This window comes from Oenanthe melanoleuca, chromosome 5 (genome assembly GCF_029582105.1).
Source record: "Oenanthe melanoleuca isolate GR-GAL-2019-014 chromosome 5, OMel1.0, whole genome shotgun sequence".
NCBI classification, from domain to species: domain Eukaryota; kingdom Metazoa; phylum Chordata; class Aves; order Passeriformes; family Muscicapidae; genus Oenanthe; species Oenanthe melanoleuca.
In genome coordinates, this window is record NC_079339.1 from 8,894,704 (window position 1) to 8,918,030 (window position 23,327).

General features: G+C 59.1%; 7 protein-coding genes across 16 annotated transcripts; 5 read left to right on the forward strand and 2 right to left on the reverse strand.

Moving 5' to 3' along the window:
* The first annotated feature begins 346 nt into the window (after positions 1 to 346).
* Positions 347 to 3,721, forward strand: TKFC (triokinase and FMN cyclase). Its single transcript, XM_056493111.1, has 16 exons — positions 347 to 469; positions 541 to 651; positions 736 to 917; positions 988 to 1,066; positions 1,164 to 1,253; positions 1,366 to 1,400; positions 1,497 to 1,581; positions 1,656 to 1,745; positions 1,829 to 1,945; positions 2,107 to 2,226; positions 2,310 to 2,447; positions 2,707 to 2,813; positions 2,897 to 3,000; positions 3,078 to 3,111; positions 3,218 to 3,307; positions 3,395 to 3,721. The coding sequence occupies exons 2-16, from the start codon at positions 558 to 560 to the stop codon at positions 3,563 to 3,565; spliced, it is 1,536 nt and encodes a 511-aa protein (XP_056349086.1). The 5' UTR covers positions 347 to 469; positions 541 to 557; the 3' UTR covers positions 3,566 to 3,721.
* Positions 3,722 to 4,133: 412 nt separating this feature from the next.
* Positions 4,134 to 6,605, reverse strand: LOC130253999 (lysosomal membrane ascorbate-dependent ferrireductase CYB561A3). 2 transcript variants are annotated; one of them, XM_056493134.1, is made up of 6 exons: positions 6,524 to 6,605; positions 5,400 to 5,605; positions 5,129 to 5,337; positions 4,901 to 5,055; positions 4,517 to 4,673; positions 4,134 to 4,403 (listed from the first exon to the last, which is right to left on the reverse strand). In XM_056493134.1, the coding sequence occupies exons 2-6, from the start codon at positions 5,581 to 5,583 to the stop codon at positions 4,380 to 4,382; spliced, it is 729 nt and encodes a 242-aa protein (XP_056349109.1). In that variant the 5' UTR covers positions 5,584 to 5,605; positions 6,524 to 6,605; the 3' UTR covers positions 4,134 to 4,379. The 2 variants fall into 2 exon arrangements, with proteins under 2 accessions (XP_056349109.1, XP_056349108.1); XM_056493133.1 differs by having other exon boundaries at positions 6,434 to 6,556.
* TMEM138 (transmembrane protein 138) lies at positions 6,568 to 9,197 on the forward strand. The gene is made up of 5 exons (XM_056493137.1): positions 6,568 to 6,648; positions 7,483 to 7,704; positions 7,777 to 7,948; positions 8,715 to 8,790; positions 8,873 to 9,197. Exons 2-5 carry the CDS (start codon positions 7,577 to 7,579, stop codon positions 8,983 to 8,985), a joined length of 489 nt encoding a protein of 162 aa, XP_056349112.1. The 5' UTR covers positions 6,568 to 6,648; positions 7,483 to 7,576; the 3' UTR covers positions 8,986 to 9,197.
* Positions 9,198 to 9,284: 87 nt separating this feature from the next.
* On the forward strand, positions 9,285 to 11,249 carry TMEM216 (transmembrane protein 216). Of its 2 annotated transcripts, none has more exons than XM_056493135.1 (5): positions 9,285 to 9,572; positions 9,757 to 9,858; positions 9,938 to 10,030; positions 10,243 to 10,489; positions 11,103 to 11,249. In XM_056493135.1, the coding sequence occupies exons 1-5, from the start codon at positions 9,560 to 9,562 to the stop codon at positions 11,185 to 11,187; spliced, it is 540 nt and encodes a 179-aa protein (XP_056349110.1). In that variant the 5' UTR covers positions 9,285 to 9,559; the 3' UTR covers positions 11,188 to 11,249. The 2 variants fall into 2 exon arrangements, with proteins under 2 accessions (XP_056349110.1, XP_056349111.1); XM_056493136.1 differs by having other exon boundaries at positions 10,243 to 10,444; positions 10,535 to 11,249.
* Positions 11,124 to 18,843, reverse strand: CPSF7 (cleavage and polyadenylation specific factor 7). 3 transcript variants are annotated; one of them, XM_056493113.1, is made up of 10 exons: positions 18,803 to 18,843; positions 18,048 to 18,168; positions 15,471 to 15,689; positions 14,926 to 15,029; positions 14,535 to 14,680; positions 12,914 to 13,319; positions 12,721 to 12,839; positions 12,481 to 12,646; positions 12,217 to 12,390; positions 11,124 to 12,136 (listed from the first exon to the last, which is right to left on the reverse strand). In XM_056493113.1, exons 2-9 carry the CDS (start codon positions 18,099 to 18,101, stop codon positions 12,222 to 12,224), a joined length of 1,383 nt encoding a protein of 460 aa, XP_056349088.1. In that variant the 5' UTR covers positions 18,102 to 18,168; positions 18,803 to 18,843; the 3' UTR covers positions 11,124 to 12,136; positions 12,217 to 12,221. The 3 variants fall into 3 exon arrangements, with proteins under 3 accessions (XP_056349088.1, XP_056349087.1, XP_056349089.1); XM_056493112.1 differs by having other exon boundaries at positions 12,721 to 12,842; positions 18,803 to 18,830; XM_056493114.1 differs by lacking the exon at positions 18,803 to 18,843 and adding an exon at positions 18,609 to 18,760 and having other exon boundaries at positions 12,721 to 12,842.
* SDHAF2 (succinate dehydrogenase complex assembly factor 2) lies at positions 18,828 to 20,791 on the forward strand. Its single transcript, XM_056493139.1, has 4 exons — positions 18,828 to 18,920; positions 19,342 to 19,550; positions 20,292 to 20,401; positions 20,500 to 20,791. Exons 1-4 carry the CDS (start codon positions 18,906 to 18,908, stop codon positions 20,628 to 20,630), a joined length of 465 nt encoding a protein of 154 aa, XP_056349114.1. The 5' UTR covers positions 18,828 to 18,905; the 3' UTR covers positions 20,631 to 20,791.
* A 45-nt stretch (positions 20,792 to 20,836) lies between these two features.
* On the forward strand, positions 20,837 to 23,030 carry LOC130253996 (uncharacterized). 6 transcript variants are annotated; one of them, XM_056493122.1, is made up of 7 exons: positions 20,890 to 21,444; positions 21,516 to 21,727; positions 22,166 to 22,245; positions 22,321 to 22,371; positions 22,508 to 22,588; positions 22,663 to 22,735; positions 22,808 to 23,030. In XM_056493122.1, the coding sequence occupies exons 1-7, from the start codon at positions 21,158 to 21,160 to the stop codon at positions 22,936 to 22,938; spliced, it is 915 nt and encodes a 304-aa protein (XP_056349097.1). In that variant the 5' UTR covers positions 20,890 to 21,157; the 3' UTR covers positions 22,939 to 23,030. The 6 variants fall into 6 exon arrangements, with proteins under 6 accessions (XP_056349095.1, XP_056349097.1, XP_056349098.1 ...); XM_056493123.1 differs by having other exon boundaries at positions 22,342 to 22,371; XM_056493120.1 differs by having other exon boundaries at positions 20,837 to 21,444; positions 22,166 to 22,371.
* Positions 23,031 to 23,327: the final 297 nt, after the last annotated feature.

Below are 23,327 nucleotides of genomic sequence, written 5' to 3' on the forward strand. Positions count from 1 at the left end.
TTGGGGACAACTCCAACGCCAGCCCCTCTCAGCAGACACTCCCCATAGCATCACCATCACACCAGACACCATCCCACCCCGCCCCCTTCCCAACCTCCCCTCTCCAGACCTGTCCTTTCCAGACTGGACCTTGCCCTCTTTCCACGCAGATTCTATCTTTGGATCCGAGTGCTGCGCTCTGCTCCGATGGAGGTGAGCCTGGAGCTGGGGGGTTGTCATTCCTGTCAGGTTGCCATTCCTCCTTTTTCCATCCCACCGCTCCCCATTTTCCCCCCAGGTCCCCAAAAAACTGGTGACAACGGTGTCCGGCTGCGCTGATGATGCTTTGGCCGGGCTGGTGGCCTGCAATCCCGGGCTCCGGCTGCTCCAGGGACACCGGGTGGTCCTTCGGGATGACCTGCTGGCCATCCGTGGCCGTGTGGCTCTCCTGTCCGGGGGGGGGGCTCTGGCCATGAGCCTGCCCACGCAGGTGAGACCCCTCTGTCCCACCTGTGCCCCCCACCCACGGGCATGGTGCCGAGCCCCTTTCCCTCTCCCCAGGCTATGTCGGGAAGGGAATGCTGACCGGAGTGGTGGCCGGAGCCGTGTTTGCATCCCCGTCCGTGGGCAGTGTCCTGGCGGCCATCCGGGCCGTGGCACAGGCTGGAGCAGGTTGGGAACACACCTGGGCGGAATTTTGGGGGTTCCTCCCTCCAGTGGTGCGTCATTCCCGTTGTCTCTACATCCATCCTGCAGCCGGGATCCTGCTGATCGTGAAGAACTACACGGGGGACCGGCTGAATTTCGGGATGGCGCTGGAGCGGGCGCGGGCCGAGGGGGCCGACGTGCGGATGGTGGTGGTGGGCGACGACTGCGCCTTCGCCACGCCGGGGAAAGCCGGGCGCCGCGGGATCTGCGGCACCGTCCTCATCCACAAGGTTCTGCTGGGACCCTTTCTGGGGATTTGGGGTGTTTTGGGGGATCACTCACCCGCTCTGCCCGGGACAGGTGGCGGGAGCTCTGGCCGAGGCAGGAGCGAGCTTGGATGAGATCGAGAAGAAGGTGACGGCGGCTGCAAAAGTCATGGGTGTGTTGTGTTATCCCATGGGAATGCTGTCCTTTGTACCCCAAGCGCTGAATCCCAAAATGCCCCCAGTTTTAACAGAACGTTCCCACCTGCACAGGTACCCTGGGTCTCAGCCTGTCTCCCTGCAGCATCCCAGGATCCAAGCCCTCGTTCCAGCTGGCTGAGGACGAGATGGAGCTGGGGCTGGGTGAGGAGCAGCCCCTTGGTGTCCCCCTCGGGTCCCTGGAGGGCCTGAATATCCCTGTCCCCTTGGGGAGGCATCACTAGGGCTGGGATGTGACACAGCCCCGTCTCCGTAGGGATCCACGGCGAGGCTGGAGTGCGCAGGATGAAGGTGAGAGGGGAATTCTGCTGCTGCCTCCCCATTCCCAGATCCCCTTATTCCCACACCTCCCCGCTCTGCCCTTCCCCTGATTTGTGTCTTCTCCAGGTGCTGCCAGCGGATAAGGCCGTGGAGACGATGCTGAAGCACATGACGGATCCATCCAATGCTTCCCACCTGTCTCTGACCCCTGGTGAGCCCCCCAGAACCCTCTGTGCTCCTCCAAATCCCCTGGATCCCAGTCTCATCCTGCCCCCCATCCTGCAGGATCCTCTGTGGTGCTCGTGGTGAACAACCTGGGCGGGCTGTCTTGCCTGGAGTTGGGAATTGTGGCTGGAGCTGCTGTGCGCTGCCTGGGTGAGTGCAGAGGGGAGCTTGGGATCCCATTTCCTGGCTCTGGCCACTCTGGAATGCCCCTGTCTCAATCCTGGATGCCACAGAGAACCGAGGGGTCCGCATCGCCCGGGCCTTGGTGGGATCCTTCATGACTGCGCTGGAAATGGCCGGAGTCTCCCTCACCCTCATGCTGGTGGATGAGGAGCTGGTGAGGCTGATCGGTGAGTTCCCAGTGGGAATGTGGCCTGGGATTGGGGCACAAGGATTTCCACGTGCTAGGTGACAGGACGCAAGGTCAGTGGGACATCTAGGGGTGGATGCTGTGTGTGCCATTGAGGATCCAGTAGGATCCTGAGCCACCACACCTCTCCGGCTCTTCCAGACGCGAAGACCACGGCCATGGCATGGCCCAACCTTGTCGCAGGACCGGCGACCACCCAGAGGGAGGAGGTGCCAGCACCCACAGAGGCACCCAGGAAGCTGCAGGATGAGACTGGAACTGGTACAGAGCTCCCATCCCTTGTCACACCCCTCTGTGACTCAGTTTCCCTCGGGAATGCGCAGGGATGCATCTCCTCTCCGCAGGGCCCGGCGCGGCGCGGGTGCAGCGGGTCCTGCAGCGGGTGTGCAGCACCCTGCTGGATATGCAGGATAAGCTCAACGAGCTGGATCGGGGAGCAGGCGACGGGGATTGTGGCCACACGCACGCCCGGGCTGCCCAAGGTGGGTGTGGGGGGCCACTATCCAGGGAATTGTGGGGAATGCTACCCCCATGGCACCTCCAAGGAGCAGGGAGTTCCTCAGAACATCGCTTCTTGGGATTAAGGAAATCTAGGGTGTCCCTTCTTGTCATTGTATCCTGGAATGTCTCTGCATCCAGTGGCAGCTTCCCTATGGAACTGAGAGCTGTCTCTGCTTGTCCCCAGGAGGGACAGGGGACTCCAGGGCCACCCCCCTCCCATTGTCCGTTCCATTCCCACAGCCATCCAGGCATGGATGCGCTCCCGGCCGCCTCCGGCTGCCCCAGCCCAGCTGCTCTCCGCCCTGGCTGATGTGCTGCTGGAGCAGATGGGAGGCTCCTCTGGAGTGGTGAGTGGGAATGGGGATGGAAATGGGAATGGGGGAACACACCTGGTCATGTTTCCAGGATGGGATTGATGGTATTCCCAAAGCTCTACGGGCTCTTCCTGACGGCGGCTGCCCAGAGCCTGCGCGGCCGCAGCGATTTCCCAGCGTGGGCTGATGCCATGGATGCGGGGATTGAGGCCATGCAGAGGTCAGTGCTGGGGCTGTGGAATCCCAATTCCCCTTGGGAATCCAAATCCCCCCTGAATTTCCCTGCATCCCGCACAGGTATGGAGGAGCTGCGCCAGGAGACCGGACAATGGTGAGTGCTAGAAGAGCCCAGGAGACAGAAAGGCTTCCAGGATGATGGCAGGGAGTTCCCATGTGGCCTCAGCCCTGGCTCTCAGACTAATTCCCACTTTTCCCAGCTGGATTCGCTGTTTGCAGCTGCGCAGGCTCTGCATTCCCTGCGCAATCCTGGTGCTGACCCCCTCCAAGTGCTGGCGGCAGCTGTCCAGGTATGGAGAGCTGGGAGCTGGGATGGTGGGAAAACTGGATGGGAATCCCTGCCATTATCCTGGAAAACACCCTGTTTTCCCTGGCAGAGCGCGGAGGCGGCAGCAGAGGCCACCAGGCACATGGAGGCTGGGGCGGGCAGAGCCAGTTACATCCGCTCATCCCGGCTGGAGCAGCCCGATCCCGGGGCTGTGGCAGTGGCAGCAGTGCTGGGAGCAGTGCTGGAGGGGCTGCGGGACCCCCTGGGCACCTCCCAGTAACGACAGGGATGCGTATCCCCAAAAATTTGTGTCCGCTCGTGGTGATAGAGATGTGTATCCCAATAAACCCTTGTGTTCCTCCTTGTGTATCCCAATAACCCCGTGTTCCTTCAAGGATGTGTTTCCCAATAAACCTTAGGATGTGGCCCACAGTAACCTTCTGTGTCCCCCATGCTAGCTTGGAGGGATGGGATGGTGGAATTTGGGAGTGTGGGGGTGCCCCCATTGCTCCAGGCTGGGAAGGGAATTGGGAGCAGGGATCCTGTGACTGGGGGAGGAAGGAAGCCCAGGGTGTGGAGGGGAAACCACAGAGCTCACATGGCTCTGGGCACGGGGTCTGGGGGGGATTCTGGGAAAGGGGAAAAGGAGAAGCAGGAATGGGGAAGAGCGTGATCCCAAATCCCGTGGGGTGACCACGGGGAGCTGTCCCGTGTCTCCAGGGAGCCAGCAAGGACAAATCCTTGGAAGGGACAGCTTGGCTTGGCCAGGACTTACTCCCAAGCTCCCACCTCTCCCACAGCAGCTCACAGGCCCTCCCTAGTCCCCAGGGATTTGAGTGCTGTAGCCCTGCAGAAGCCAATGTTTTATTCCATGTCCATGAGGTCCCTGAGTGGCTACACCCTGAGCCAGATCCTCTGGAGTGGGAGTGATACGGATGCTCCTCTTCGTCCCAGTGAGGCTCCAGCAGCTCCAGCTGTGGCATTGAGGGATGTCACTGGGAAGCGCTGGGGTTTGGCATGGCCCGGGATCCAGGCAGGAGCTGGCATGTGGAGGCACACGGATGCAGCTTGGGAGTGCTGGGAGATCCCTGGGATCAGCGCTCGGCAGAGAGCAGGGGCTGTGGGAGACAGGGATGAGCCAGGATCCCTCAGTCCTTCCCCATCGTCAGGACTGTGCCTGGGGAGCAGCTTCCCAGCTGGGCTTCCCAAATCCACCCAGCACATCCCGTACCTGGCGGGAGTCCGGGGAGTCGGAATCTGGGCGCTTCCAGCTGGGCCTGGCCAGGGCAGCCACCACCAGCACTCCAAAAATGAGGATGAGGAGCCCCAGGGTGTTGGCAAACACAGCCTCAGCCGGCAGGAGCTTGTACTGCATGGTCCCGTTCTTCCTGGAGCGGGGAAGAGAGGCTGGGAATGTTCTGGATGTTCCCAGAACTACACTTTTCCCCCTCAAACCTTGCAGGGAAGCGGGCAGGGAGCCACACACCTGAGGAAGTGCTCAGTTCCCTTTGCTCTACGCTGGTCACTCCCAAATCCCGCCCAAATCCACATCCTGAGCCCTCCCTATCCCTGTGAGGGATCTTCCCAAGCCCCACTCCCCCAGGCTGACTCTCACAGGCTGAAGAAAAGCTTCTCGTTGATTCCCGACACACAGGAAGCCACCGACAACATGAGGATGGTGGAGCCGAAGAAAACATGGATGGGCTTGTAGAGTGCCCGGAGCCAGGCGGGAGCCCAGGGAAGCAGGAACGCTCCAAAACCCGCTGCCCACTGTGGGAAGAGAAGGTGAGGGAGGAAAACTCGGGATGCCAGAGGGATTGGGGCATCCAGGAGGGCTTCCCACCTGGCAGGAGAAGAGCAGGACAGTTCCCAGCCCCATCCAGCTGTGCAGCGAGTACATGTTGGGCGTCCCTTGGGCATTATGGAAGCGGAACACGGCCGCCAGCCCCAGCACGGTCAGGATGAACGCTCCCAAAGCCAAGCTGCCATGCAGCACCTTCCAGGGAAGCTTGGGGCCGCTCCAGGTATGGGGAATGCGGTAAACCAGGGCAGCTGTGAGAAGGAAAAAAGTCAGGAAGGAACCGTGCCGGGATCCCCGCGCTCCCTGTGCTCACCTGCGCCGTAGAGCACCACCAGTCCCATCACCATCAGCACCGGGTGCCAGTTGAATGTGCGGGAGCTGCCGTCCAGGGAAAAGCCCCCACGCCAGTGCTGGCACCAGGTGCCCACCATGGCCACGCAGAGCAGTCCCAGCGTTCCCAGGAAGGCGCAGAAAGGCAGGAAGGGCACGTCCAGCATGGCTGTGGAACGGTGCTGGCACCTGCGGGTGAGCGAGGAGGCAGCTCAGGCTCCGGATGCGGTCCCGGGGAGGAGCCACGGAAAGGGGAACTGGGAGCCCCAGCAGAGTGTGGAGGGGCAGCTGTTTTCCAGCCTGGCAAAGGTGACGGGGATGGAGCTGCTTCCCAGCCAGGGATGGTGGCCCAGCTGCTTCCCGGCCTGGGAATGGTGGCAGGGATGGATCCAGGATGGTGGCACCTGGGATGATTTAGGTGCCTTTTGGGGCTCTCCGACACCTCCAGGAGGAAACACTGAAAGGGGAACTGGGAACCCTGAGGGGATGACCAGAGTCCAGCTGTGCCCTGGACTGGAAGGAGGCCAAGGATGGAACAGGACATGCAGAGCCGAATTCCTGGCCACGGCACCCAGGGAATGGCAGCGAGGGGCTCTCAGTGTCACCTGTCATGGTCCCCCTGGCAAGAACCCGACCGCTCTCATTTGCATGTGATTTGCATGCGCCCCCAGAAATGCGTATTTCTGTCCCCTCCGGGGACGGGGGATGTCCCGACACCCTCAAATCAGCTGCCTCTCTAGACACAGAAACAGGAAAGGGGTGGAGACACGCGGCCCTATGGTTCCCCAAAATCTGGGACACAGAGACTCATGGATCTCCCAAATCTAGGGTACTGGGTGCCATGGCTCCCCGAAATCTGGGAACACGCGGGTCCACAAGCACCCCTAATCCTGAGGCTCCGCTGGACCTGGAACACAACACCCGGCCCTGACACCACCTAAAATCCAGACCACTAGGTCCCTCGGCCCCTCCCAAACCCGGAGCCGCCCCCCGACGCTCCCAACCTAGGGGCTGTACCTGGGCCCCACAGCCCCTTCCTCGTCACTGGGCGCCGCCATCTTGGCGAGCGCCGCTCTGCTTGCTCATCTCTATGGTTTTCCTGCCCACCTCAATGTGCTGCCACCGAGGAGAGCGGCGGCCAGAGCGGTCCCCGCGGGTCCTCCAGCCTTCACTTCCGCCTTCACTTCCGGCTCCGGCGGCCGTTTCCATGGGGACCAAGATGGCGGTGGCGGGTGAGTGCCTGGGGCGGGGACATGGCGGATCCCGGGACCGCGGGCACACAGCGGGGAGTTTAGGCGTATCGGGACGGGGGGCGACCCGAGGAGCAGGGAGGGGGCAGCGACAAGGGGAGAGGGCGGCGAGAAGGGGCCCGGGGACTGCGCAGTGGTGGCTGTGACAAGGGGCGGAGTGACGCGGAGTCTGAAGGGGCAGAGACTGATTCCTTAATCCCCATATCCAGCTGTTCCCCCTCCTCATTTCTAGCTCTTTCCTCCCTCACGTCCATCCGTTTCTCGCTCCCATGTCCAGCCTTTCTTTCCCCCCATTTCATCCCCCGCCCCTTTCCCTCCCTATTTCCAGCCACTTTCCGTCCCTTTCCAGCCCTTTCTCCCCCGTCTATCACCGTGGCTTTCCCTCAGGGAATTCAGTCCCCAGCACAGTCTTTCTCCTGCTTTTCCTGCCAGGACACGGGGGATCCCTGTTCCCTCCGTTCCTCTCCAGCCAGGATGATCCCGGAGGGGGCTGTTCCCGTGGGATATGTGTCCCACGAGGACCGTACCTGCTCCCGTGCCTAAAAATTCCCGTCCGTCTACTCACTCCTCTCTGTGCCCAGAGTGGGACATGCCCAAACCTGCTCAGAACTGCCCATGGAGCAGGGAACAGCCAGGAATAACCTGCTTGGACACTGCTTGGGACTGCACGTCTCCTTCATCCCTGGATTTGCTTACATGGGGATCCGGGTGGATTTCAGGGGGAAGTAAGGCACCGATCTGGGGAGAGAGAGGACACAGCTCCTTGGCTTTTCCTGGTTTCTGGGCTCCATCCCAATTCCTGTGCTCCCCCTCCAGGTTTGGGATGTCCGGAGTGGCCCTGCTGAGCTCCCCCAGCACCATGATCCATTGGGAATGCTGGGGCTGAGGGCTCCAAGCCCCAGGAAGAAGGATGCTCCAGCCCAGCAACTACAGCCTGGTGCTGTTCCTGCAGTTCCTGCTGCTTTCCTACGACCTCTTTGTGAATTCCTTCTCGGAGCTGCTCCGCACGGCTCCAGCTGTGCAGCTTGTCCTCTTCATGTGAGTATGGGGAAGGTGGGGCAGCAGATCCAGGAGATCCAGGATCCCACAGTCCCTCTGTTTTCCCTGCAGCATCCAGGACATCGCCATCGTCTTCAATGTCATCATCGTTTTCCTCATGTTCTTCAACACCTACGTTTTCCAGGCGGGATTGGTCAACCTCCTCTTCCATAAATTCAAGGGAACCATCCTGCTCTCTGCAGCCTACTTGGCACTCAGCATCTCCTTCCACGTCTGGATCATGGTAGGATGGTGTGGGCACAGCTGCTGGATTCTCCCAAGGGATTTTTCCATGACCACCAGCTTCCCACAGTCCTTTCTTATGGTGTCCTCCTGGAACGTGTCTCATGGAAGGTGTCCCATTCCATGACCCTGTGGTTGGCTTCAGGCTGAAAGGGTCCTGCCCAATCCCAGCCCCATTCCAGCTCATTCCCAAGAGCTGTGACCCATCAGAAAATATTCTTTCCCCATGGAAAGCCTGTGCTAGCAGCTCCTGGTTTTTCTGGGATTGATCCCTATACCTGGGGGCAGGTCCCTTCCTTCCCACAGCACCAGGGGCTGTCCAGGCTCCTGGAAATGTGCTGGCAGCACCTTCCCCTTTTGTTTCCCAAATAAACTCCTTCCTAGCTCTTTCCCAATGGAGCAGTTCCCATCCCTTGGACACCTCCTGAAGTTCCCTCCATCCTGCTTGCCCCTTGCACAGGGAATGTTTTGTGGGGTCAGGAGCCACAGCAGCTGCTCCGGTGCTGCCCACGCTGTCCAGGAAGGGGATTTGCAGGGATTTGCAGGGATCTGCAGCCTGAAGCCGGAATAGGTCTGGGATCAATTCCTAAATCCCCTGAGCTGCTTAACCTTTGGGCTGTGGGGCAACCCAAACTTCTCCAGGTGTTACTCCTGGCTTGATGTCCCTCCCTCTGGCTCAGAACCTTTACCTTTGGCATAGGGTGAGTGGTCTGGGAGGGCTCGACAAAACTGCTCCAGGGGTTATTCCCAGTTTTCCAATCCCCCAGAACCTGCGCTGGCGTGACTCCAGCCGTTTCATCTGGACTGAAGGCCTCCAGACCCTGTTTGTTTTCCAGAGGCTGGGTAAGGACTCCCAGGATCGGGGTGGGATCCTGTATCCTTTGGGGGTGCAGGGAGCCCTCTCTCATCCCAAAATTCCCTGCAGCGGCAGTGCTCTACTGCTACTTCTACAAGCGGACAGCTGTGCACTTGGGAGACCCCCTCTTCTACCAGGATTCACTCTGGCTCCGCAAGGAATTTGCCCACTTCCGTGGCTGATGGATCCCTGGAATCCCCTGGAGTCTCCTTGCACTCCACAGGCTCTGTCGGGGTCGGTTCCTTCTCATCCTTTCTCAGGGGACCAGCCCTCGGGATTTTGGGAATCAGCAGGAGGCTTGTGGGGCATCCCTGCATTTCAGGGCCACAGCCTTGGTTGGGACTGGAATGTTTTTGGAAACCCTAAAAGAATAAAGCAGATGTGTTTTCCAGAGGCTGCCGGGTGTTTGTGCCCATCCGGTGTCACGACTGCACTCCCAACGGCCTTGCATTGTAACCCAGTTCAGTGCCGCGCTTGCAGCCGCAGAACGGGGATATTCCTTCCCGTGTTCCAGTGTGGGATTCTTCTCCCGCTGGATACCCGGGGGGGTGGTTTGGAGGGACGGCGTCTCGAACCCGGGGCTCAGGGGTCGGTCCTCCAACCATAGAGAGGTGCGGCTCGAGCGGCGGCGCGGGCGCCGCCAGACCATCGAGAGGGAAGCGGGAGAGAGCGGCTCCGCCCTCACGGTCCGCGCCCTCGCCCGTAGCGCCCCCGTGCGGGCGAGCGCGGCGGCGGCGGTTCCCATGGAGATGGAAGATGGCGCCCAGGGGTGGGAGCGGGAGCTGGGGGGAAACGGGGGATACCGGAGGGTGCGCGGGGTACCGGGAGAAACCGGGCTGGGAGCGGCGCTGGGAACGGGGCTAGGGGGCGGCCAAAGCGCTGCAGGGCTCCGGGGGCCGCGCAGCCATGCCCGCCCCGTGCCCCCCCCTCATGGCCGCCCCGTGTTCCCTCAGGCCGCCATCGCTCCTCGGCTCCGCTGCAGGTCCTGCTCTTCCTCAACGGGTGGTACTGCGCCACATATTTTCTCCTGGAAGCGTTCGTGTTTGTGTACAAAGGTGAGTCCTTCGGTCCAGAACTTTTCCCGATCCCGCCGGGATGGGCAGGAATGAGCTGAGGACGGTGCTTTTTCTGCAGGGCTGCTCCTGCCCTATCCCGTCTCCAACTTGGTGCTGGACGTGGTGCTGCTCCTCCTCTACCTCGGCATTGAGGCCACACGCATCTTCTTCGGTGAGTCCCCTGAATTCCAGAGACTCCACAGGGAGTGCAGAGTCCTGGGACACCCCCAAAGACCATCCCTGGATGGTCAGGTTGGACGGGGCATGGAGCAGCCTGGGCTAGTGGAAGGTGTCCCTGCCCACGGGAACAGGACATTTAATTTTCCTCCTAACCCAAAACCCTCCGTGATTTCCATGATCTGATCCCAACTCTGTGTTCCACAGGCTCCAAGGGGAACCTGTGCCAGCGGAAGGTGCCGCTGTCCCTCAGCCTGGCACTTACAGTGCCAGCAGCTGTGCTGGCCGTGTACTACCTGCTGATTCAGACATATTCCCTGCGCCTGGAAGCGTTCCTGAGCGCCATCCTGCTCCTTTTCTACAGCCTGGAGCTGTTCCTGGGCTTGCTGGCACTGCTCTCCTTCTCCAGGTGCTGCATCCTGAGGACTGGGGGACCCAGCATAGGAGCTGCCAGGTTGGTTTGGCGCCCACACATCCCTGTCTCTGTCCTTTTCCACAGTGCGGATCCCTACTGAGGACATGGCACAGGGACACAGGGAAGCATCACCCATGAGAGTTCCACTTCCCAGCCCCTGGAAGGGGGAGGATCCCACCTCTCCCACTGCCCATTTCACCTGCTGTCACCTGAACACATCCATCCCACCTTTGTTGCTTCTACGTGGACACATCCCTTCCATTTTTCCTGCTTCCCACTTTACCACAGACATGCTGCTACACAGATTCATCTCTCCCATTTCCCACTTCCCACTTTACTCACTCCCCACCTGGACAGATCCCTCTCACCTTTCCCACTCTCCACTCCACTTGGACTCAGAGCTTGAGCCAGCTCAAGGTATGAAGAATCCTTTCTTTTTCCTACAACCTTCCAGAATAATTCACTGTTTTCCAATAAATATTTATTTTTACCTGGTGCCCAGGAATGTGGGTCCACCTGGGAATGCTCAGGTGCTTCCAGCACCTCAGAGCTGATTAGGAGCCCATTGGAGGAGGAAGAGGGTGAGGGACAACGGGTGCAGAGATTTCCCCAAATCCCTCCCATTCCCTCATTACCCCAAATCTCACTATAGGAAGGCAACAGGAGCACTGTATAAAAGACTGACAATGTCATCCGAGTTTATTACACAATTCCAACCTATCCAAAGACAAATCTAATCACTGCGAGCAGGAGGGGCGGCGCCTCGCCGGGGCTTCCAGGGATTTGCTCTGCAATTTGGGGGGAATCTTTTCCCCCCTCCACTATTCGGAAAGAAACTAAAAATCTGTGGCGGTAAGTAAAAAAAAGCCCGGAGCTCTCCCGCTGAGTGCTCCCACCTCGTGGGGCTTGGGGAAATTGGGGTGGTTTTTTCCTGAATTTGGGTTATTTCAACTTAAAAAGACTTCCAGGGCCTGGGTTTTCCCACCCAGGGGTGATTCCAGCCCTGGAAGTCACCCAGTGTGTCCCAGCTCATCCCGACCCTCCTGGGCTGTCCCTCTCCTCCTTGGGATCCCGAGGGGACACAAGGGGGTCACAGCCTGCCCTGCCTCTTCCGCTTCCTCTAAAACAAGGAAGGCTCTGCGGGAGAGGCCGGACCTGCCATTTGGGTGGGAAAGCTGCTGTGGGGAATGTTGGGATACAGAGGGTGACCCCCAGCCCAGCTCCAGCCCCTTTTTCTCAGCTCCTGGAGGGTGAAGGGGCAAAGGAGGAGCGTGGCACCAGGGCGATGGGGACAGGAGTGTCCCCAGGCAATCCAGAGGATGGCACATGGCTCCTGATCCCAGGATCAGGAGCTGTGCATCTCCAAGCCCCCAAGCTGCACAGGGAGGGCTCCGCCCCCTCCGTTCCCCCCCGGACTGGGGAGGGCTCACAAACCTCCCTCCATGGAATAAAAGCACCATTTCTCTTTGGGTCCGAGTATCCACGGAGCGGAGCGGGATGGCCCGGGGAAGCAGCAGCAGTGGTGGGGGGGATTCCCAAGGCCACGAGGTGTGGGCAGGGGTCCCACCCACAGGGGGCTGGGGGTGGCGGGGAAGGGACCGGGATGGGGCAGAGCAGCCTCGGGCACGGCATCCTGGTCGAGGTGAGGAGATACGAGTCCATTAAAAACCACTTCCTGCCAAATTCCTGCCGGGAGAGAGGAGAGGAATGGTCGAAGCGCCCTTCCCTCATCCCTCAGGCTTCCAGGGGATTCCCGAGCCTCCCACCTGTCTCAGTGGTGCCGGTCCCTGTCTCTGTCCCTGTCCCGATGCCGCTCGTGCTCCCGGCTCCGCTCCTGGAAATAATCCTCGTGCCGATCATCGCTGTGGAGCAGATCCCGGTGCCGCCGGCTGCTCTCGCGGGACCGGCTGGGAGAGCGCTCCCGGGATCGGTGTCTTTTCCTTTGGGAACAGAGGAGACAAAACACAAAGAGTGAACTACTAGTCACTCACCTGCAGGGAGGATCCCATTCTCTGAATCGAGGGGGATACCTGGAGCTGCTGCTGGAGCTGCTGCTGTAGGATTTGGCCTCAATTCCATGCAAGCAATCCTTGAGGGAAGAGAGGAGGACACGGCACCGCTCGTCGCTGGCCACGCGTGACTGCTTGATGACAGCGATGGCCGTGAGCAGTGTCTCGATGGCGTTGCTGTAATCCCCTGGGGAAGCAGAGCAGGGGGTCAGGAGCAGGAACCCATCTGGGGATAGGGGACGTGTGGGACACGGGAAGTACCTGCGCTGGCGCCGGACACCGCCTTGGAAATGGCGCTGCTGGAGATGGCGCGGTTGCGGTTCATGATCTCCTCAAACTCGCCTTCGCTCACGGCCGGGATCGGCGGGCCCAGCTCCCGGCTGCTGGCACAGTGGGAACAGGGAGTCAGCGGGATTCTCCCTGAGCATCCCGCCCCCATTCCCGCCTGGCTCACCTGCTGTGGTTGTAGGGAGCCATGGCCTTGCCGTAGGTATCTGGAGGGGGTCCCAGGGCGGCGGTGGGTGGCGGGAAGAAGGCGGGATTGAGGTGCAGGGCAGGGGGCACAGCCCCCGGTGGGGGCACAGCCAGGGGCGGGGGCAGCCGGGGCGGTGGTGGCAGCAGGTGCTGGTAGGGAATTCCAGGAGGAGGTGGAGGGACTCCGAAAGCGGAGGAGAGGGGAGGTGGGGGTGGCATGGGAGGAGGGGGCAGCCCCATGAGGGGCAGCGCAGGGGGGCGACTGAAGAAGGGCAGGACCGAGGGGGGCTTCTCCATGCGGGCGGGGGGCAGCGCGTTCTCCGTCGGCGTTGCCCGGCCATCCACCGCATCCATGGAATCCCGGGAGTGGGCCCGCGGTGGCACACCTGGAAGTAGCATAGGGAAAGAGCTGTGAGGTGCAGCTGGAGAGTGTCCAGGTCTCCGAGACCTCCTGCTCCTCCTCTTCCTCCCCCCCCGGAGGGCTGGAAGTACCCAGAGAGAGATCCAGCTGACCACACAGCCTCTGCTTCCATGTGTTTTTCCAAGAGGGGCCCAGCTTTCCAGCAAGACCCTGCATGGTGGGGGACAGAAAGGTCACAGGGACAGGAGCCAAAACCACCAGGAATGGTGAGAGATCCCCAAAGGCATCCAAAGACCCAGAGAACCTGAGATCCACACTTGGATTTAGAGAGGCCCAAGTGTGGAGGAACATGAGGGAACAGAACCCAAGTGCTGACAGCAACAGAGCTGCTGCCAGAGGAAGGAAAACTCAGCATTTCAAGAGGGACAAGAAGCCTTGCTCTATCCAAAGAGGCTTTGAGGATGAGACAGAAGGGGTGTGACAGGAGCCATGGCTCCCAGCGGTGCCAGAGGGTGCATGGGAGCTCCGCTGTGCCCTGGGGGCAGCTGGAACTCGGCCCAGGGAACACTCCCTGCTCCACCAAAACTGCAGGGCAAGTCGGGGCACAGCCTAAGCACCAAGCAGCTGATCCCCTTGGGCACCGGAGCTGAAGGAAGGGAGTGAAGCAACTCTGCTGGGAAAGGGGAGTTTTCCTTGCACAAAACATGCCAAGGGATCTACAACGACCAGAGCTGGCCAAGACCTCCTCGGACACACTCCTGCCAGGACAATCCCTGCGGATCCCGTAGCATCGCTGCGGAGTGAGGCCAGGACCACCTATTGCCATTGAGGGACGCCCACGGCCAGGCCCCAGCTGGAATATTCCTCCAGTGTTGGGCACCTTACCTCCGCAGGGATGGAAAAATTCTGGAGCAGATCCAGAGAGGAGCTACTAATAGATATGGAGGGTCTTAGCTATGCTGAGAGCCTGAAGAGCTTAAGCCCATTCAGTTTGGAGAGGAGGAGAAGGAGGCTACGAGGGATCTTCGCAGTGTGGGAGCACCTAAAAGGGGATCATAAAGACTCGGGTCAGGAGCTAATCCGGCTCAGGAATGGGAAAAACAACCCCCAGACGCTCCTGGCAGGGTCTCCCCCCATCCCGAGGGCTCTCTGGGCTGGGCCTGGCAGCTGATCCGGGGGGAATTTGGGATGTGTGTGAGGTGGAACCCCCCCACCCTCATCACACCGGCGCCGCACTCACGTTTGCGAGCCTGAGCCTCGAACTGCGACAGGTTCTGCCGGGTCGCCAGCCTCACCTCCACCTTGTCTCCATTTAGGATCTTTCCAGGAAGCAGCTCCAGGAGTTTATGGACCGAGTTCTCAGAGGCGACCACCACCTCCGCATACCTGCACGGGAGAGAGGGAGATTGAGCCCAGAATGCGCTGAAGAGACTATCCCAGACCCTCCTCCTGATCCCATCCGGCTGTTCCACGCCCCCTCCTAACTTTTCCATACTCTTTGGGACACTCCATGAATTCCCTGTGCCAGGCAGGAAAAGGGCCGGCTGCTCCCTCACCCTCCACAAAACAATGGATGTGGCAACGAGGGCCTGACTCCTGCCATTCCCACCCCAAATTCCACTGGCTCTCACCCCTTGGATTGGCCATTGGCTCGGTTCTCCGCGAATTTCAGCTCCACCACATCGTAGACTCCGACAGAGCGGATGGTCTGGATCAGCTGCTGGTCAGTCGTCCACTGAGGGAACAGGGAACAGGCTGGTGTCCATGTCTGTGCTCAGTGTCCCCCCACCCACCTGAGGTATGCCACCCCAGACTCCCTCAGGGGCTTAAAATCATCTGGAACAAGCCTTAGGAATAGAAAACAGAGACAAGTTCTCTGGACAAGACAGAGCCTTCCCAAAACTGTCCTTACATCCATGAACAGGAGACGGCGACTTAGGGGCAGCACCCCGAAGTCACAGCTTCCAAGGGACATCAGTGGATATCCCAGGCCAGGAGCTCCTCAGGGATACAAACAGCTTTTCTCTGAGGATCACAAAGCCAAGCCCAGCTTGGGACACCAGCTCTAGATTGAGGAGAAGCAGGCCCCTCAAAATTCCTGCCACTCCCCTAGAGAGCCCAGTAGCCTCTCAGAGGTTCCCCAGGAATCCCAAATTTCCCAGGAAGACACACTCACCCAGGAGAAGCTCCCGACGTAGACGGCGGCCCTCTTGTTGCGGAGCCCGCTGTAGGTGTACAGGATGGCTGGGGGTTTGCTGTTGGGCTTGGGAGACGGCTCCTGACGGATCTCCGGAGGCGCTTCTGAGCTGCTGGAACGCTTTTCCTGGGGCTGGGAGCTGGCTGCTAACACGTCGTCGTAGAGATCCATCTGGTCAGCATTACTGAACTCCGGATCCTGCTGGGAAAACGTCATGAGATCCTGGCTTGGGAAGGGCTTGGGAGCCTTCTTTGCTAGGCTTCCAAACCTGCTGTCCCAAGCGGAATTTCCAAGCAGAGCCGAAAGGTTTAAGGCCCAAATTGCTAGGTTTGGCTCTATGCACAGTTGGGAATTACAGCCACCCCTTGCCTGGGCAATCCCAAAAAACAGGATTATGGGCTCTGATTTCATGGAATCATTGAATGGTTGGGGTTAGAATAAGGACATTAAGGATCATCCTATCCCACCCCCTGCCATGGGACACCTTCTGCTATCCCACGTAGCTCCAAGCCCTGTCCAACCTGGCCTGGAACACTTCAAGGGATAGAGCAGCCACAGGGTCTCTGGGAAATCCATTCCAGGGCCTCACCATCCTCACAGGGAAGGATTTCTTCCCAATATATCATCTAAACTTCCACTGAGCTCCAGCACATTCCAAGGACCAGCCCACTTGGATCCCACACAACAGGACAAGACCCTGTTGCTGCCACCAGGAAGAAATTCCCAATCTGGAGAGTAGGAATTCAGTGGCGGAAACCAAATGCCCTCCAGGGATGAGCCACCTGCCCTTGGCAACACATGCTTCCCAGAAATCCAACTTGAGAATTGCACACCCCCCTCAAATCAAGGCCAGCATCCCAAACTTGCTCATTTTTGGGAAAAATGACCCTTCTAGGGTAGGAGCTCCCACAGGTTGGATCTGTCCCCTTGGCAGAGGAAGCTCAGGAAGCTCCAGAACTGGGAATTCCAGTGTGTCCTAGATCTGCCTCCCAATTCCCACTCTTTCCTGGGCTATATTTAATTTTGAGTGTCCAGCAAGTTCTGTGTTCACTATGCATCCCAGTTCCTCGTCCAGATTGTGCCGAGTGTTTCATCCCACAAAATCGCTCCATGAAGATCCATCCCACAGGAGCTGGTGTGCCATAAAAAACAGAGGTTCTGCTCCCAGATTTTCAATTCCAGGCAATTTGGACAATGTTTTCTGCTGGAGACAGTCTGAGGATCAGGGAATTGCAAGGGAATTGCTCCCATTGGGAGCTGGACAGAGAAGGATGCTCAGCATACAGCTCTCCAAGGATTGTGGAAATCCAGGAGTCCAAAAATCCCTCTCCCTGAACTTTTGCATCCAGCTCTTCCCCTGGAGCTGATAAAAGAAGGATTTGAAAATGGAGCTGTAGTTTTGTGTTCATTTCCCAAAAAAGCTCAAGTGTTTGGTTAATCCAACTCCCACACTCCCACCTCCACCAGGAGCCTTTGGACACAGCCCAAGGCTGAAAGATTCCCGCCTGGAAGTTTCAGAAAGTCAAGACCAAAAATAGGAAGGAGGGGCTAGAAGAGGAATCCCTTGGAATCCCTCAGTTCTGCTACTTCATTTTGGGAGATTGTAGGGATTCTCCTGCTCCAAATTCATGCACACTGAGTTGAGGTGCACAGATGAAGCTGGGCACTGTTAGTGGGAGTCACCGTGTGGGAATGTGGGATTGGGAATTACACTGGCATCCCTGGAGTGCCACAGGGACACCACAGCACCTCCCCACTGCTTTGATCCTGGCATGGATTAATTCCAGGTTTCCTCCGGCCACACATCCCAAAGGGAGTGACATGCCGGAGTCACTGGCCTGGATCATCATTCCAGCTTTGAGAATCCTTCATCCACTTGGTCTTCCCAGGAGATTCCATGGGATATTCTCACCCAATAACTAGAAGAAGCTTCTGTTGATCACTCCAGGAGCTCATAGGAATTCCTTTCTCCATGGTGATTCCTTCCTCTGGGTGCTTTGCTTCCAGTTTCCATGACTTTTCTTCTTGTCAATTTCCCTCCACAGGCTTTCCATGGCAGTTTCTAATTTTCCAACATCTGGCTTCACACTTGCTTTCCCATATCCATGAACTCCCTAAAATTTGCTTCTCCAACACCCCCTTCCTTCATCATTTTCTCCTGTGAATCCCAGATTTTCCTGGGATGGGACAAGTGGCACAGGAACAGCGAGTTCCTGCACAGCTTCCCAGCCTGGATGATCCATGGATTTGGCTCCTGGTATCTCCTTACTTCCCCCTGGAAGTGCCTCTTCCAGCTGGGATTTCTCATTTTTCCAACCAGGACACAGCTAAACCTTTAAATCCCAAACATTCTGTGACCAGCCACGTGTCACAACCCACAGGGAAACCCTTTAATCACAGCTGGAGGTGGCAACCACTGAGATCTGGGAATGGTCAGGAATGATCCTTTCCTTTTCCCAGCCACACCAGTTGCTTCTTCCACCGGGATGAGCTGCAGGACACTGGGACCTCTTCCTGAAAAAAAGGGGGGGATCTGCAACCCCACCCACCCCTCACCTGGGTGAACTCCTCGTCGGCGTAGATGTCAATCAGATCCACTCCCTCGGACATATTTCCAGAGGCGGGAAAAGCGGGAGCCCGGGCTGGGACCGGGCGGAGCCAGGACACGGAAGGTGCTCTGGGAAGGGGGGGGCAGGGGGTCAGTGAGGTCTTGGGGACACGCTGGGGGCGTCCCCCCAAATCCCTCTGTATCCCAAATCCCACTTCCTCACCCCAGTCCCTGAGTCCCCCTAAATCCCCTCTTCCCTCCAAATACCTGTCCCCCCTAAATTCCTTTTACCCCCTAAATCCCCTCTTCCTCTCAAAGCTCATGTTCCCCCGAATCCCTGTTTCCCCCTAAATCCCCTCTCGGCCCCAAATCCCTGTGTCCCCGCAAATCCCATGTCTCCACTAAATCCCTGTGTCCCCCTGAAGCTCCCCAAATCCCTGTGCCTCCCCCCATCCCATTTCCTTCAAATCCCATGTCCGTCCCAAATCCTTCTATCCCTCCATACTGTCTCCCCCACAAATCCCTGTTTCCCTCCAAATTCCCTGTGCCCCCCACTATCCCCCACTGACCCCCCCCTCTCCGCGCCGCCGCGTCCCCGCCATATGCGGCCCTGCGGAGCGGCGGGCCCGGGCCGGGGGGTTTGTGAGCAGGGGGAATGGGAGGGGAGGGGGCGGCGGGTCGCGATATGTCGCGATAGGTCGCGCCCCCCACCCCGGGCCCCCCCTCCCCCGATCCCAGCCCCGCGCGCGCCGCCCGCGCTCACCGCCAGCGCCGCCGCGCCCACTTCCGGGCGTGACCACGCCCACTTCCGGCACACCCCGCCCCTTGAGCCGGGAGGGGGCGTGGCCAGAGCGGCGGGCGGCAAGATGGCGGCGGCCAGGGTCGGGGGGAAGGGGGGAGAGCTGGGCGGGCGGAGGGAAGGGAAAGGGGTAAAAGGGGAGAGAAAGGAGGGAGAGCGACAAAACCGGGTTAAAATTGGAGGGAAAGGTTAAAAAGGGGGGAAGGGGAAAAAAAGGGGAGAGAGGGGGAAAGAAAAGGAGGGGAAAGGGGTGAGTTTGGGGGAAAGGCAGAATGGGAGGAAAATTAGCGTATTGCAGGGAGAAGGGGAGAAAAAGAGGAGAGTCTGAGGAGACAAAAGAGGATTTGGGGGGGAAAGGGAGGTCTGGGGGACTTAACGGGGTGTGGGCAGCGGAGTTTGGGCGGGGTGGGATTGGGAATCGTGTCCAGCAGGATTTGTGGAGGTCCCTGTGTGCAGGCACTCCCAGGCCTGGCACATCTCTTTGCTTTTCCTGTTCCCTACAGCTCTGCTCCCTGCGTCGGCATCTCCTGTGGCCGCTGATCCCGCAGCGCGGCTACCGGGGGGATTCCCCCACGGATTCCGGGAAGGACATGCTGGAGATCCCGCTGCCCCCCTGGCAGGAGCGTCCGGAGGAGCCGCTGGAGACCAAGAGAGCCCGGCTGCTGTATGAGAGCAGGAAAAGGGGGATGCTGGAAAACTGCATCCTGCTCAGGTGGGCTTGGCTCCGAGTATTACAGGTCCTTTCATTAACAGGGAAGAGTTTATTGAGGTAGTGCAAAAATCCTTGGGGTAAGTTGTTCCATCATCTTGCTTATCCAGGATCCAATGATGGAGTAGAGCTGGGAGAGCTCGTTGAGCCAAAATCCTTTGGGAAGCATGTATGGAAATCCTGGGACACGTGAACATAAGGCCAGTTGGGTTTTGGGGTTGAAGGAAAGATGAAAGACTTAAAATAGTGGAATTCTGGAATGGTTTGGGTGGGAAAGGACCTTAAGAACACCTTTCACTATCCCAGGTTGCTCCAAGCCGTATCCAACCTGTCTTGGACACTTCCACGGATGGGGCAACCACAGCTTCTCTGGGAAATCCATTCCAGGGCCTTACCACCCTCAGGAAAGAATCTCTTCCCAGTATCTCATGTGAACCAGCACATGGAATTCTGGAATGCTTTGGGATGGGAGGGACTTAAGGATCATCCAGTTTCACCCCGTGCTGTGGGCAGAGACGCCTTAGGCCAGACCAGGTTGCTCCGAGCCCTTATCCAGCCTGGATAAGGAGATTCCAGGGTTGGAGATTCCACAGCTTCTCTGGGAATGCTGTGCCAGTGTTTATCCACTCACTGAGGTGAAGGAGAGCAGGCTGGGGGTCTGTGTTTTCCAGGATCACGTTGAGCAGGCTCTCATATCCCAGCTCTTCCTTCCCCTCCCGCTCATCCCGATCCATCCCTCTCCAGCCTCTTTGCCAAGGAAAACCTGGCGCGCATGAGCGAGGAGCAGTTGAACCGCTACGACCGCCTCATCAACGAGCCCAGCAACGACTGGGACATTTATTACTGGGCCACTGGTACGTGTGGCCGTGCCCTGGGACACTGGGATGGGCCCCCAGGATACCGGGGTGCACTTTGGGACAGCACGGAGCTGGTTTTTCTGTTTTCCCCTCAGAAGCGAAGCCCGCGCCAGCAGAATTCGACACCGATGTGATGGCCATGCTGAGGGAATTTGCCAAAAACAGGAACAGGGAGCAGAGGCTCCGGCAGCCGGACCTGGAATATCTGTTTGAGCCACCACGCTGAAGGAGGGGACGCCCCTGTCCCCATTTTCTGGAGTAGTGCAGGGACATGGGGCTCTGGACTGGTGTTTCCACCTATCCTGCGGTTTTCCTCCTCTTCCAGCAGCCTTTGGACACTCGTGGAATGCTGAATAAAGCCTGGCTACTGGCCCTGCCTGGCTGCTGGCCCTGCCCCTCTCCTGCTTTTTGACATCGGGGTCGGGCTCTCAGGGACATTTCCAGCTCGATCTGGCACATCCCACCTCATTGATAGTCCCAATTCCCACCTGCCCCTTTATCCCAGGACTCCCAGGAGGTGACCCCACTCGGGGGTGGGGGCTGTAGTGCAGCTGGACCGGGACATTCCCGGTGCCCCTCAGCAACAGCCTCTCGGGAGGTCCCCATTGTCGCGGTTACCAGGAGACAGAGTCGCATTCCGCGGGCACATTCCACAGCTTCCGGGCCTGCTGGGAAGCGCCCGCACGTCCAGCCATGGAGTAGGGCCATGCCTCGTGCCATTCCCGGCTCCAGGGGGCCGTTCCCAGAGCCAGAATGCCGTCCCTGCCGCAGGACTCGCCCGCCGGGGGATTGGGGACGGGGTTCCCCATGGTGAGGGGCCCCCCCTCCGAGCTCATGGGCTTTTATATCACCAGCTACGAGGCAGCCTTTGGGAAGAGGCCCACGGGGTCACCCCAGACGTTGGAGGGGAGGCGCGCTTTGGGGATTGAGCCCCCCAGTGACAGGAGTATGCACCCCCTCCTCGGCGTCCACACCGGCTCGGGATACGTCGCCAACAACTACGCGGAGGCCGCATCCGTGGTCTTCCCGTACGTGGAGCGGTAGGTCCCTGCTCCAGGAGTGTTGGGGGGCACCTTTTGGGATCGCTGCATCACAGCCATTCCCGCCACAGCCAGGACACCGACGTGTCCACCACCTCCGAGGACTTCAAGATCTTTGGGCGCCCGGATTACCAAAGGCTCTTGCCCTCGTATGCGGATGAGCTGGAGTGTCGCTATCCCGCTGGCTTCTCCTTTTCCCGCCTCCGTTTTGGCGAGGTGACAGCCCCAAAAGTATCCAGGGAAAATGACACCTGGAGCCCCCACACCAGTCCTGCCCAGCCAGGTATGATTTTGGGGTTTTGGGAATCACAGGGAAAGCTCCATCTTTAGTAGGAAGGATTTGGGGTGTTGAGATCACAGGGAAAGTTCCATTCCTAGGAGATTCTGGTGTCTCGGGGATCCCAGGGAAAGCTCTGTCCTTATGTGGATTTTGGGATGTTAAGATTCCCAGGAAAACTCCAGCCCCAGGGGGGTCTGAGGCCCTGGGGGTTCCAGGTCTAGCTCCATCATCAGGATGGTTTTGGGATTGTTGATGGTCCCAGAGTCACATCCAGCTCTAGGGATTTTGGGGTGTTAGTGTTCCTGAAGCCAAGTCAGATCTCAGGAGGATTCGGGAGTGTCGGAGACCCCCTGCCCCCCCAAAAACAGCGGGACAGGTGTATCCAGGTAGTGCCAGGCCTGGGGACACAGGGGACATCCCTGCTCCATCTGCTCCCCACAGATGTCCCGCAGAGGACGACGGAGCTGTCTGGCTTCACCAGAACTGACCCAAGGAGTGACCTCACCCTGCCAGAGCAGCCTGTGAGCGCTGTCCCCACCATGTCCCCTGTCCCCCCACCCCTCAGCACCCCAGGGGACACCTTTCCTCTCCCACAGCCTGATGTCCGTGATGGTCAGATGGATTCCTTGCCTGCCATATTCAGCACTGTAAGCAAAGGGACGTGGTGTCAAGGGCAGGGTACATCCTATCCCAGTGCTCCTGAAGTTCCCGGCGGGCTCTGAGGCAGTGGGAGCTGCCTGGGCATGGGAATGAGCAGGATCTCATCCCTGTGTCCCCACACAGCCCCAGCCTGCCATGGGCCACCCTGCCCCCTTCGCCCCCCCGGAGCTCCAAGTGGCACCCAAGGGAGTCACTACCGAGCAGGTGGGTGCAGCCATGTCCCCTGTCCTCATCCCTTTTCCCAAGGAGCCACACTCCCAACCCACTCCATCCCTCAGGAGCCGCTGACATACAGCACTGTCCAGAACAAGTACCTGACCAAGTTCACACCACTGGCCCCTGTAGCACCAGGTGAGTTTGGGGGGTTTGCAGCCCCCAGGAGGAGTAGAAACGCCCCTCACCTATCCCTCCTGGATTTTCCAGGCTGGTGGGCGCAGACTCCAGTCACCTGGGCGCCAAGATCTGTGGAGGGCATCCAGATCCCGAGTCCCAGTGGCTTCAGCACCAACAACCACCCCACCAAACTGTGGCACATCGATAAAACCCTGATGTGACCCCCCCTCAAAAAAGTGCTGCCACATCCCGGGATTCCCATCCTTGGCTTTTCCCAAATCCCCGTGGGAGGAATAAAGATCCTGCGTGATGCCGTTGGATTGCCCCCTCATTTTGGGGGTTTCCTGTGTCCCAAAGGCTGGCAGGAGGGTTTTGGGTGGTTGTGGGGTGTCACCTTACCAGCTGCCGCTGGAGGGCTGTACGAGCCCAGCTTTCCGAACTGGCTTTGGGATGACACAGCTGATTTGTGGCAGGAAAATCCAGACAGGGCTATGGTGGGAAGCAGGAGGATGAGGAGGAGGAAGGACCCTGCAGGGTGGGCAGCCATAGCACAGGGAGCCGTTGGAGAGGCTTCGTCCATATCTTCCCTGGCCATGGAGAAAGGAGCCTC